A 14,548-nucleotide genomic window follows, 5' to 3' on the forward strand; every position below is an offset into this window, starting at 1 on the left:
AAATTTAGGTTTATACATCACACTTTTTAATTTTACAGAAAATAACCCTAGATTTTTTTACAGTAGTTTTCTGTTATTTCAAATTACATTCAAAACTTAGTATAATTACAAACAATATCTGTAAATTAACAACTTGACTGTTATTTTAGTTACTATATCATTAAAGACAACTTACAGTATTTTTAATTTTTTTATACAGGAAAATTACTGTTATTTTTTTACGGTATTTTTTTGTTATTTTAAATTGTTCAAAACTGTAAAATTACAAACAATATCTGTAAATTAACAACTTGACTGTTATTTTAGTTACTATATCATTAAAGACAACTTACAGTATTTTAAATTTTTTTATACAGGAAAATTACTGTTATTTTTTTACGGTATTTTTTGTTATTTTAAATTGTTCAAAACTGTAAAATTACAAACAATATCTGTAAATTAACAACTTGACTGCTATTTTAAGTATTATTCCATTAATGACAAATTACAGTAATTCTCATTTTTATACAAAAACATTATTGGATTATTTATACAGTATTTTTTCAGTTTTCTTAAATTATGTACAAATTTACGTAAAATTACAAAAATAATCTGCAATTAAAAAATGTACGTAGTTCATTATATTAAAGTTTTATGTCCATTCTTGCAATTTAATGTTCTTTTTTGTAATTTTAAAGTAAATCTTATTGGTTTTATATTTAGGTGTATTTTTACATTAAAACTCTGTAATTTTATATAGAATATAAAATCAGCCTTAAAATCCACAAATCATGTAACCGTGCAATAAAAAATGTATTGCATTAAAAAAAAAATATTTTTATAAAGAAAAAAAAATCAGCGAGTGTATAAAGTACAGTCTAACGTTATAAGAGAAATGTAACAGACAGACGTGTAATCACAAGAATTTATTGCAGAAATGTAAAAAGCAGTACCACAGTACAGTAGTCCAAATGACGATGCGTTGCAGTCGCGGTCCTCTCTGACGGAATATAATAGTTTAGTGCGAGGAGCAGGGCATAATTTAAGTTGTTAAACGCTGAAAATACTCTCCCGATCAACTCCTTGACTGAGCGCGCGTTTCTCACGCATCACCGGAAACACGGCATGTCGCAATCTGTGACGAAACCGGCGAGAGCCAATGAGCGTTTGATATCGCTGCCGTAAAACTTCTTATAAAACTTCTTAACGGCAAATTTTGAATCTGTTACTATAGCTACAGAGGAAGGAGATACATATCATTTATGAATGGTTTGAATTTGTATCTGTTCCTCACACAAAGCATCACATGGATACCGAAGATTTGAATAAAAATAAAATACTTTTATGATCATTTTATTTAATGCTAGTGAATGACAGCATATTAATAAATGTATGTGCCCCATGTTAAAACCAAATTAATATTGCATAAGTTAAATGTTCTCTCTCTCTCTCTCTCTCTCTCTCTATATATATATATATATGTGTGTGTGTGTGTGTAAAGATTCTAAAATTAGATATTTGTATTAAGAATAATATATAACATATAATTTAATTTAATGCAGTTGACTGATGTATTTATTTGCTTAATTTTGAAATTATATGTTTCATTCTGTTTTGACTTGCCATTTCAAAGATTAAATTTAAATAATACTACACTTCATTAAAATATCTGTAATATGTTTATTGCAATATTATTCCATCACTGCCACACATGGCCCAGCTCTGGCTGAAAGGGTACATTGCCGACAGGAGGCCAGTTTGAGGCCACATTTGGGCCAAGATCGCTTGCTATGTGGGAAGGACCACACTGTTCATGATGGAACATCACTCTTAGGGCAACCTATACATTGTCTTTACTTTTGAATAACTAAAATACAGATTGTCACTTTCCATGGTGAGAAGTTCAGTTTACTTGTCTCATATCACAAATGCTATAAAGTCCTACTGCAGTCGGTATATATGCTATTAAATAAAAGTATGTAGACAAATTTTTTAACTTGCAGGCAGTATTTTTAATAAGTGTTATGGTGGACAGAGGATTAACAGGCTGTGTAACACTGAAGGGCCAAATACAGAAAATACCATACAGTAGTTGTACAAATGGTGCTTCTAAAGGAAAGATCATGGATTTGTTAAAATACAAAAGGGTGCTTATTGGTCATGTATAACCGCACAAGTAGCCAAACGTACACACACACACACACACACACACACACATCTGGTTTGCTATCCTTGTGGGGACTCTCCATAGGCGTAATGCTTTTTCTACTGTACAGACCGCATATTCTATCACCCTACACCAACCCTACACCTAAACCTACCTCTTACAGGAAACTTTCTGCATTTTTAGATTTTCAAAAAACTTTCTGTGTGATTTATTAGCTTGTTTACCCGTGGGGACCTCAATTTAGGTCCCCACCGTGACACGAGTCCCCATGAGTCTGTGTGTATTCAGGTTTAAATCCCCACCTGAATAGAAAAACAGGTACACACACACACACACACACACACACGACTACCATGATTTTGCCAAGTAAGACCTGTTCCTAAATCAGCATATTTTTTTTTATCCTGTCTGAAAACATAGTCCCTCTGGCCCTAAACCTAACTAAACCCTAAAATCAGAGGGAAATGACAGGTGGTGAACACTGAATAGCACAGATGCAATGTGAAATCACCATTTGATCAATTAATTAAATTTAACAGCCTACAAATAAAAATAAACAAATAAAAAGACATATTTGTAATCTTTAATTAAGTTATTTTAATTAAGTTAACTGTAATCTTTTTTTTTTTCCATAGTTGCAACGCTATTTGCTGTCGCTCTGTGTTGCTTTGAGCTGATTGGTTAAGCTGACTGTCACTCAGGAATCTGGCCAATGACTAACGAGCGCGCCGTTTTCCCGGTCAAATTTGAATGTACACTTTCACAGCAGTGTCAGTGTACCGCTGCTGCCCGGCTTCTGCAGTCTGCTGCGGTCGCTCCTCTAGTAATGGCTTTTATATGTATTATCTGAGTGTTAAATTCATATTTTGAGTGAGTTTGTGTTGTGGGATGACGATTGAGAACGATTAAACGCGAATATGGACACTTCTACCAGCAGCTAACAGACAAGCAAACTGCAAAAGGTAAGTACCTTTTATTAATGTATAGCCTAATGTTTTATAGTTACATCAAGATTGAAGTGAGATGCTAATCGCGATTACATATCATGTCCTACCAGTTAATGTGTATTACTTTAGTATGAGCTAATACTGTTAGCTAGGGATGGGCGATATATGACCATGTTACACAGAAAACCGCGCCTCGCTTGAATGCTCAAATACAGACAGTCATCTCCAAATTCACTTGACTTAAACACAGTCGCTAATGTCTGGAGTCAAGATAAACATTCAGGTGGAACCCGGTGACCTGTCCGTATACTGGATCTGTGCTTTTGGTTCTTAAAGTGACAACAGTATAATTTAGCCTAATGTTACCTGCATTCGGTCATAATTTTAATCAAACAACAAAATAAAGAGAAAATGTATTTAACTGGTCTTTGTTCTATTGCATTAGTCCTATTGTTTGTAATTTGCTACTTTGATCTTATACATGTGATATAAGATATATTGTTATTGTGAAGTAAAATTTACTATATTGTGAAATATGGTCATATCGCCCACCCAGATGTCTCCGGGATGAGTGGCTTCTCTCTGTGGGTTGCTAAGAGACGAATAACTGGGCTCGCCGCAAACAGAAAAAAGCGCGGCATCGGCCTGTGGTCGTGAACCGACTCGGGGCCGACGACTGATAAGCTGGAAAACAGAGCACTGACCGAATTATATCGACCTACGCCTGGCCGATGTTTATTAGATGTTTCAGGTAGTGAGGCCGACGTTTCGATATTGGGCCGACGTCGGCCAGACGTACGTGTGCTGTCTGGGTACTGTCAGCTAGTTTTAAAGGGGTCATATAATGCCATTTTTGTACAAGCTAATATGATTCTTTAGGGTCTAAATTGAAAATTGTCTAAATTTTGGTTTTACTTATTACACTAATATAGCTATTAGTTTTTAACTAACATATGTAGAATTAAAATACATATGTTTTTCTACATATATTACCAGAGTTACAGTGGTGCCCAAAATTATTAGAACACTATTTATTTTATACCAGTTAAAAAATGGTTTTCAGTCAGTTATTTCTATCTTTTGCTGTATAGTGTCAGTAGGAAATATCAGTTTACATTTCCAAGCATTCATTTTGCCCTTAATTGTAATTTTTTGAGATTTTTGTTTGCACAAGGAGTCTGACAACAGCCAGTGCTCCTCAGAGATCTGATCTCATCGTCTAAATCCAGAAGAACTGTGGCAGCGTCTCCAAGATGCTTCAAGAAACCTACCTGCAAAGCTAAAAGTTTTAGGCACTTGTGTAAAAATTCTGTTAAATGAGGATGTTGTCAAAAATAATGCCATAAATAAATTTTCTTTATCAATTAACTTTAATAACTAAATTAAATCAACATTTAGTGTGACCATCCTTTGCGTTTAAAGCAGCTTTTGCTCTAGGTGCACTTGTGGTTAGTTTTTCAAGTAACTTTTCAGATAGGTTTCTTAAAGCGTCTTGGAGACGTTGCCACAGTTCTTCTGGATTTAGTCTGTCTCAGTTTGTTCTGTTTCTTCATGTGATTCCAGACAGACTGATGATGATCAGATCAGATCTCTGTGAGCAGCACTGGCTGTTGTCAGGCTCCTTGTGCAAACAAAAATCTCACAGGATTATTAAAATTAATGGCAAAATGAATGTTTGGAAATGTAAACTGATATTTCCTACTGAAAAACTACAGCAAAAGATAGAAATAACTGACTTAAAACCATTTTTTAGCTGCTGAAAATACTAGTGTTTTAATCATTTTGGACACCACTGTACATGGAGCCCACAGGAGTCAGTAGACTTTTGTGGATTAATATAAGACTTATGTTATGTACTCATGACCTCATCATGAGAGTAACCCTAACTGATAAGATAGAAATGCAATTTTTAGCTATTCAATTCCTCCTGGGGGCTCTGAAGAAATGTTTATGAAGAATTCATTGATAATGTTATTTTACATCTGAATAATAAAATTGCTTGACAATCTTGTACATATATTTTAGTATTTTTGTTCAGTTTAAAAGGACTAGTTCAATTCCAGAATGAAGATTTGCTGATAATTTATTCACCCCCATGTCATCCAAGATGTTCATGTCTTTCTTTTTTCTGTCGAAAAGAAATTAAGGTTTTTGAGGAAAACATTCCAGTTGACTCCCACTGAAGTCCACTATATGGAGAAAAATTATTTAATTTCTCAAAACTTTAATTTCTTTTGACTGAGTAAAGAAAGACATGAACATCTTGATTATGGGGTGAGTAAATTATCAGGAAATATTTATTCTGGAAGTGAACTTGTCCTTAAGTTGAATATATTTAATTCAACATTTTTATGAAAGTGTTCTATGTTCTTCACCAGTACAGTATTTTAAATGTAATTGTGCTGTATTTCTTTTAAGTTTTAATTTCTTATGGCATCTGTACAGACTTTGTATTTTGTCTTCTAAATAAAACTGAATTTTCCATCTTGAGCATGCTTTTACACTTTATTGAAGGCTTTTGATTGTAATAATTGGTAAAAATAACAGTGTTTCTCTGTAGAACATTTAGTGCTTTCATTGTAGTAATCCAGGAAAAATCTGTAAAAATAAGGGTTTTACACTGTAAAAAAACAGTCAAATGACTGGTAGATACGGTTGCCAAACAAAAACCGTAAAATTAAAAGTAAAATATCATAATTGTAACAAGGAAAAATCTGTAAAATAAGGGTTTTACACTGTAAAAAAAGTCCTGTAAAAAAACGGTCAAATGACTGGCAGCTACGGCTGCCAAACAAAAACCGTAAAATGATAAGTAAAATATCGTAATTGAAACAAGAAAAATCTCTAAAATAACAGTTTTTTACTGTAAAACCTTCAATGAAATTTTCTGTAAAATGATTGTTTTTGCACTTTATTTCAATTAAGGTATTTTATTGTAATTTTAGGGTTTTTGTTTGGCAGCCGTACCTTTTTTTTTTACAGTTCACCTGAAAGCTGAATAAATAAGCTTTCCATTGATGTATGGTTTGTTAGGATAGGACAATATTTGGCCGAGAGACAACTATTTGAAAATCTGGAATCTGAGGGTTCAAAAAATCTAAATATTGAGAAAATCACCTTTAAAGTTGTCCAAATTAAGTCCTTAGCAATGCATATTACTAATCAAAAATTAAGTTTTGATATATTTACATTAGGAAATTTACAAAATATCTTCATGGAACATGATCTTTACTTAATGTACTAATGATTTTTGTCTGAAGAAAGAAAAATCAATAATTTTGACCCATACAATGTATTTTTGGCTATTGCTACAAATATACCCCAGCGACTTAAGACTGGTTTTGTGGTCCAGGGTCACATATATCCCCACAATAGCACACTCAAATATGCCTTGATGCATGAACTGAAACATGGCAATCACTGTTTCATAGTCATGCATAATCACTGCAGGTACACAAACACAGTTTCATCAAACTTCCTTAAAGAGCGGGAACACATCGTGAAGGTTTGCATGTTTTCTGCAAAGTGTGCAATCTCTTGCACTAATGACTTTCAAAACATCACTATATACAGGTGCATCTCAATGAATTAGAATGTTGTGAAAAAATTCATTTTTCTTCATCCAGAAGACGAACATTGGCACCTTCCACAAAGAGGGTAAGTCACAGAGGGTCATTACTGAAAGGTGTGGCTGTTTACAGAGTTCTGTATCAAAGCATATTAAATGCAAAGTTGACTGAAAGGAAGAATTTGGGTAGGAAAAGGTGCAAGAGCAACAGGGATGACCGCAAGCTTGAGAATACAGTCAAGCAAAGCTGATTCAAACACTTGGGAGAGCTTCACAAGGAGAGAACTGAAGCTGGAGTCAGTGCATCAAGAGTCACCACGCTTAGACATCTTCAGGAAAAGGGCTACCAAGCCACTTCTGAACCAGAGACAACGTCATAAGCGTCTTACCTGGGCTGTGAAGAAAAAGAACTGGACTGTTGCTCAGTGGTCCAAAGTCCTCTTTTCAGATGAAAGTAAATTTTTCATTTCATTTGGAAATCAAGGTCCCAGAGTCTGAAGGAAGAGTGGAGAGGCACAGAATCCATGTTGCTTGAAGTCCAGTGTTAAGTTTCCACAGTCTGTGATGATTTGGGCTGCCATGTCATCTGCTGGTGTTGGTCCACTGTGTTTTCTGAAGTCCACAGTCAACGAAGCCATCTACCAGGAAATTTTAGTGCAGTTCATGCTTCCTTTTGCTGACAAGCTCTATGGAGATGCTGATTTCATTTTCCAGCAGGACTTGGCACCTGCCCACACTGCCAAAGGTACCAAAAGCTGGTTCAATGACCATAGTGTTACTGTGCTCGATTGGCCAGCAAACTCGCCTGACCTGAACCCCATGGAGAATCTATGGGGTATTGTCAAGAGGAAGATGAGAGACACCAGACCCAACAATGCAGATGAGCTGAAGGCCACTGTCAAAGACACCTGGGCTTCCATACCACCTCAGCAGTGCCACAAACTGATCACCTCCATGCCACGCCGAATTGAGGCAGTAATTAAAGCAAAAGGAGCCCCTACCAAGTATTGAGTACATATACAGTAAATGAACATACTTTCTAGAGGGCCAACAATTCACTAAAAATGTTTTTTTTCTTTTCTTTTTTTTATTGGTCTTATGAAGTATTCTAATTTGTTGAGATGGTGGGTTTTTGTTAAATGTGAGCCTAAATCATCACAATTAAAAGAACCAAAGACTCTATGTGCACTGAATTTAATACACGAGTTTCACAATTTTAGTTGAATTACTGAAATAAATGAACTTTTCCACGACATTCTAATTCATTGAGATGCACCTGTATATTCTCACACATTTTCAGGTAGCCACAAGAACATGCTTTGTGGTGCAGGCCTTAGACATGCCAGCTGATTGGACAAATGGGCTTATAAAAGACAAATGCCTGGTTAGTAGTGTATGCATAGATTTGTAGTTGTTTTGGTGGTAGTGGTTTGGTGTAATAATGTTTCTTTTCAAAAACAACAATTTTGTTAATGGTTTTTTTTTTTTCAGCTTTGGATCTGGGGTGGAAAAGGTTGGTTAAAATTAAGTCTTTAATCTACTTCTCAGTTACATGTAGTATGCAGAGTTTTATCACTTATTTGTTTTCTCCTTCCTCTCTAGGGCCCACCACTTGGTTATTTTGACTTTCTTGAAACATGCTGTTGCTGGTGAAGGTGAGTTTCTTTATTCTGCATTCTTTATTCACTGTGCTTATGTTTTCTAGGTTGGTTTTCTTAAACTGTTCAGCCTCAACAGAATTGGCCTGTCCACAAGCACTTCTCCCTTGGGGGAATCCAGTCTTCTGTGTTGGAGGCTCCAGTGACTAGAAGCATTCCTGTTGAAGTGGCCCCTAATACGGTTCCTGGGAAAAGCCTGAATGCCTGCAAGCCTAGGTTTTCCCCTTCACGACAGTATGTAAAAGGAGGCTTTTCCAGCAGCTATGAACCTATGTCTCATACTCGCAGTGCACCAAGTGTCTTGGATAGCATTTCATTGCTTAAACTCCTGGGTTCAGACAATGTAGTCAGACAAGATTCCTACAGCTGGTCTCCTCAGGATGGCTCTGGACTGCAAGGAGTTTCTGCTCCACTTGCTTCCACACCAGTACGAGGTGGACGCTCCAATTCCTTGTCCATCCTGTCTCAAAGCTCTAGTCGGTCTACCCCTGACTCTGTTAAATCTTTATCACCTTTTGATGTTTCTGGCCTGCCCACCAGTGAGCAAAGCTCCTCAAACATGTTTACAGTGAGCTCTCGACCGCTCTGGCCTTCAATTGGGAGGAGCCTCTTCAGCTTTCTTCCACTGGATCCTCAGGAAGTTCCCGTTGTCTCTTTACTGCTACTTATCAGGGCAGCTCTGGGCCACAACTAGCAGAAGGTTCCAGCCAGCTTGTTTCTACAAGTGGTTTGCTCACCCAGCCTCCAAATGCTGAAAGCCAGAATACCTCTGGATCCTCATGCCAAGCTTGTTACTTCACCCCTAGGTTTTAGTCAGGCTACCAGTGGTAAAAGCTCTTACAGTCCGTAGACATCAAGCTTCCAGAGCAGGGATGGCACTCAACTGGTAGCTTCCCCTCAATATGTACCAGGACCAGCTTTTTCCTTTGGTGCAAAAAATTTCCAGCCACTACCATCAAGCAACGCTGAGAGGTTCTCTCTCCAAGCCAGTCATCTCAGAGGTGGCAACCTTCAATCATTAACTATTTCACCGCCAGTGTTTTTTAAAAAAGTTGTCAGCCACCGCCAGCATTTTTGATGATTTTTCACCTAACTTTGACGGCCCTCAGAATATTTTCTGCTATGAATATAAGAACATATTATATATCAAAATAAAGAACCAAGTCTCTGCTTTTAAACAAAAAAACTATTTTATTCTATCTTCATGTGTTCATGTTTTATGACCATTTGAATGCAGGTGGGTACCATCAAAAATACAACATTTTGGGCAAAAAACTGAGAAAAATGCATTTTTATCAAAGTAGTGCATTTTCATGCAAAACACATTCAGATGTCATATTCTTTCACCTGTAAATAATTATATGAATAATTTAAATTGCATTAAATGAACAGACACACGAAGACACACACAGGCTACGTACATACATATGCATACATATACTGTACATGCGCACACACACACACACACACACACACACACACACACACACACGTGCACACACACACACAAACATATACATACATATGATTATACACACACAGGCTACGTACATACATATGCATACATATACTGTACATGCACACACACACACACGTGCACACACACACACACAAACATATACATACATATGATTATACACACACAGGCTACGTACATACATATGCATACATATACTGTACATGCACGTGCACACACACACACAAACATATACATACATATGATTATACACACACAGGCTACGTACATACATACATACATATACTGTACATGCAGACAGACAGATAGATAGATAGATAGATAGATAGATAGATAGATAGATAGATAGAGCGCACACACACACACACACACACAGCCCTATTAGATCGACGGATCGGTTATAACTACAGATGTTTCTGTGTCTGTAAATGCATCTCTCTCACTGACTACATCGTCCCGATCAGATTCAAAATGCTCAAAGCATGATCTACATAGGCTATGATCTATATATGATCTACATTTTCTCTGATCCTTCCATTTATGCCAAACGTCTTCTATTTGCACCCTAAAGACCCGGAAGTCCAGTAACTCATTCAGGACATGCGCTAGGGCTTTCCTTACCGTAATACACCTAGAACACGGATTGCCGTAAAAACTCGTCAATGGCGGGGAAGCGTTGTCTCTTAATTGACGAGATATCTCGTCAATGGCGTTAAAAGAGTTAAGACCCAAGGTTTTCAAGGCTCTCCATCTCGAGGCTTTAAGGTTCCCAGTAGGCTCTCTACCTCAGCAGTAAGTCCTGGCCAGTTTGCCTCTACACAGGAAGGGAGTGCTAGATATAGTGGCTTGTCCATACAGTCTCCAAGTACCTCAAGTCAGTATAGTCCCTAGTCATCTGGCTATACCGAGCTTGCTGCCTCACCCCTAGGTGTTGGTCAGTCTACCAGTGGACATGGCTCTTACAGCCAGTATACGTCAAGCTCACAGAACAGAGCTGGCACTCAACTGGCAGGCTCTAGTCACTATGCACCTGTACAGACAGGAAGTACCTCTACTGATGGCTCATCTCTGAGGCTGCATGGTATCTCTGGCCAGTATGCCCCTTTGAATGTAAAAGTGTATAGTCGGGCTGCTCCAAGTGGACTCTCATTGTCCCCAAGCCAATCATCTCCATGGCAGACTTCCTCTAGGTGGTCAAAAGGTTTTCAGACCTCTGGTACAGTGGCATCAGAGTAAGTTCTCAACCCTTACATCTGCAGCAAGTCCTGGCCAATTCTTCGCCACACAAGAAGGAAGTGGCAGATATAGTGGCTTGGCCAGCCAGCCAAGTCAGTATAGCTCTGGGTCCCCTGCATATGCCAAGTATGGTTCTACAAGTGATCCAAGCTCTTCTGGCCTATATTCATGAAGCTCCTAAAGCAGGGCTGGAACTCAGCTGGTGGGTTCTAATAGTTATGTGCCTGCTCGGACAGGAAGCACCTTCACTGGAGCACCTTTCCAGTTTCAAGGTACCTCTAACCAGTATGCCCCTTCTGTGTCCAGGCAATACACTCTGGCTTCTCCAAGTGAATCCTCCTTGACTGGCTCAGAGGCATTTTGAAAATGGCAGCCTTCGGCCTCACCTTGGAGCAAATGGTTTCAGGCCTCTGGCACAGGAGTTCTTCTCCCCCTCCCCCCTGCCTCAAAGTGCTCAGACTTCCAGTGTGTCTTCCTTCCTGCCAGCCCTGAGCCCTTCTGTGGATTCTGTGGCCGAGAGTTCTATATCTAGTTCTCGGAGGAACTCTCTTTGGTACAGGTCTTGGACCTTCTCAGCTCAGGCTGCTTCTGGCTCTGCAGGCAGTAGCCAAATATCTCCTGGTCTGTCTGCTTCAGTTCATCACCCCTCGGGTTCCACGACTTCATCTCTAGGCTCAAGTGTCCAAGGAGCTTTACAAAGTACCTTCTCTGGTCAGTCTAGTGACTCAACATCACTTATCGAGTACCTATGGCCAGAAAGCTTTAGGCTCTTCCAGACCTTCCCAAAGCTCCCTTGCTACAGGACTATACTCTTCATCGGTCAAGGGCTAAGGGACTGCCATGTGCTCTTGTTCTGTGGACAAATGTCAGTTTTATGTGGTATAAATCCAAGTACTTCTGCAGCAATAAATTGCATGTAATGGAAGTGGTATTTTGAGTTTAATCTGTTTAAATGTCAACTTACTGCTGTAGATGTAGTGCTGCCTTGAATCGGACTGTTCCTCAGCTACATGTCTCTTGCATGTCTAGTGCTTAAGCATGTGTTGCTGTAGCAGATGTGAGAAACATGAAAATATCACAGGCTAGGCAACTGCCATACATTAGCTAATGTATGGTTTTGGTGTTGGAAGAGAGGGCAAATTATGTACCACCTCCATAAACGGATGACTTAAATCTGGGAACGTTAAATTGGAATTTTATTTTTTTTAAATACTGTATGTCTTCATGTGTAGCATCAATCTATTCAGACTCCCAACATTTAAAATGGTGTGGAGACTAGCACAACTGTTCTTTATCTTGTTTTTGGAAGGTCCCAAAATTGAATGTTTAAGGGCACTGGTTGGCATATCTTTAGGACGGGGGTCTTTATGGTGATGGGTGAGAGATAAGTGGATTTTGTTGAACAAGCATATCAGGTGACTCTGACCTTGCCCTGACTTTGCTCTGAGCATCTTTAGTGAGCCTTATTAAAGCTGAGAGATGAAATGCAGTTTAATATTCCTCTTGTCAGAGAGGTCAGTCAGCAAATGAGCATCAACCTTTTCCCTTTTCCTTTCCCTTTCTTTCTCACACAAATTCAGCTTCAGGTTAGTGTGATTTTATTGGCATGAGGAAAGAAGTATTGCCAAAGTGTTACAGTATACTGTGTATAGGGGGGGGGGGGGATGCATTAAAATGATCAAGATTCAAATAACACTGTTGTAGGTTACTAGTCTCAGATTCAGACAGCCCGTCTACAGTCTTTTTACTGACCTAATAACTGGATTTGCCAAGGATAGTTGCAAAATATATTGAGTTTTATTTGAGGAATGCAAATAGCAAGAAAGATTGAGTCATGATTGTGAACTAATCTGTATTCATTACTTTTGGATGGACTGCAATTCTGACTAATTTCTTTAGGATGCAGAGCAACACCCCAGGTTTCTTTTTTTCTTTTTTTAACCCTTCCTAATGACATTTAAAAACAGTGACTGGTCAATTCTCATGTTTGTCACACTATAGGATCAGTGTATGGTTGGTTTGCCCCATAGTCCTTCTGGTCAATGTTGTAAATACACCATCTATAAAAAGCATATGGTTGGTTATCGAGTAATTTTCTTTCAGATTACAAATCACATGCTTTTCAGGAGAAAATGTAAACAGATACATTTCTTTAGAATTATTGACCTTTTAGGGTCAGACTTTACCTGTCTACTTCAGTAGTTGTTGGCCAGAATAAGCTGCAGCTGGGACAATTTATGCTGTGTCTTTTGCTTTTTCCTTTCTCTCTCCAACCTTGCACAGCTAGTGGATCTTTGTGGCCGCCTGCATAAATATCACTGTTCAAATACTCAACAGCAGAAATCACAGGGGCAGAACAGATCAATAATTCCATTTTCTTCTTGTTAAAGTAGGCACTAAAATGCATTTTTATCTCCTCGCCGGAGATGCTTGGTCCCCTTTCATTATCTCAACTAACAGCAACAAATTCCAATCAAGGTGTACCCTCTCATTTTGATTGGATTACCTTGAAGCAATACAATTCAGCGTTTGGCTCCATGACCACGGAAAGACTGGCAGCCCCTGGGCTTGACAGAGCAGAGTTGGGTGACTAGAATGCGGTCAGGTGATTGACTTATAGATGTGGGTTCATGTAGTGAAGCATGTAATGAGCTCTACAAACCCATCAGCAATGCAGTGACTTTGATCTTTAGAGGAAGCAAAGACATGGCCAATGTTGGACACAGGCTTTTCATGACTATACTGATACCTGACTCCCTGAAGATTCTTCTTCATGTGTTAGAGACAGCACCGAGGTGAGAGGAAACGACTCTACGAGTTTTGTTCCTTAATTTGTAGCATCATTTGAGATGAGAGACAACCTTGGAGGTCTAGATGGCAGTGTGAATATGTATGTATGTGAGTCTGTGAATTGTTGACTGTGTGTGTGTGTGTGTGTGGTTTATTATATTCATGTGGACATTGGGACAGAACCCGACATCATTTTTCAAAATGAAGCTAATCTTCTCTGGAAATAATGGTTTTGATTAATGTCAATGTTCAGAGAGCAAGATATATTACCTGTCATTTTCATGATAAAAGAGATGGAAGTATTTTTCTATAGTTTGCATATAATATTCTGCTTTAAATCCAAAATAATAAAACCATGAAGCATCACCAATGATTTAAACCAATAACAACAGTACAATATAAATATAACTTGTTAATTATGAACATAAACTGTATATTTACTCAAATATATAATAAAGCTTGATTATGCAATCATTTGCTTCATGGGAAAATATTTCACTATTATGACATCTAAACTGTACTGGGAAACTAATTTGGTGCTTGTTTCACTAGTCACCTTTTTGTCAGAATACAAAAAAAATTATTCATGTATATTAATTATGTTAAGTAGCTGTGTATTTCGTGATGTGATGTACAGTAACCCTGCCATTTTTGCAAAATAAACCTCTACCAGACGTGGTGGTGACTTTGTCGGGGTGTATTTTTTGCGATAATGACCGTGATTGT

The 14,548-nt window shown here is 37.9% G+C and overlaps 1 protein-coding gene across 2 annotated transcripts; it reads left to right on the forward strand.

The window, feature by feature from the left end:
• The first annotated feature begins 2,935 nt into the window (after nt 1–2,935).
• On the forward strand, nt 2,936–9,413 carry LOC131550511 (uncharacterized). Of its 2 annotated transcripts, XM_058792619.1 has the most exons (5): nt 2,936–3,108; nt 7,962–8,045; nt 8,153–8,174; nt 8,264–8,316; nt 8,399–9,413. In XM_058792619.1, exons 4-5 carry the CDS (start codon nt 8,299–8,301, stop codon nt 9,011–9,013), a joined length of 633 nt encoding a protein of 210 aa, XP_058648602.1. In that variant the 5' UTR covers nt 2,936–3,108; nt 7,962–8,045; nt 8,153–8,174; nt 8,264–8,298; the 3' UTR covers nt 9,014–9,413. The 2 variants fall into 2 exon arrangements, with proteins under 2 accessions (XP_058648602.1, XP_058648603.1); XM_058792620.1 differs by lacking the exon at nt 7,962–8,045.
• The last annotated feature ends 5,135 nt before the right edge of the window (nt 9,414–14,548 follow it).

Source organism: Onychostoma macrolepis, chromosome 12 (genome assembly GCF_012432095.1).
Source record: "Onychostoma macrolepis isolate SWU-2019 chromosome 12, ASM1243209v1, whole genome shotgun sequence".
NCBI lineage: Eukaryota > Metazoa > Chordata > Actinopteri > Cypriniformes > Cyprinidae > Onychostoma > Onychostoma macrolepis.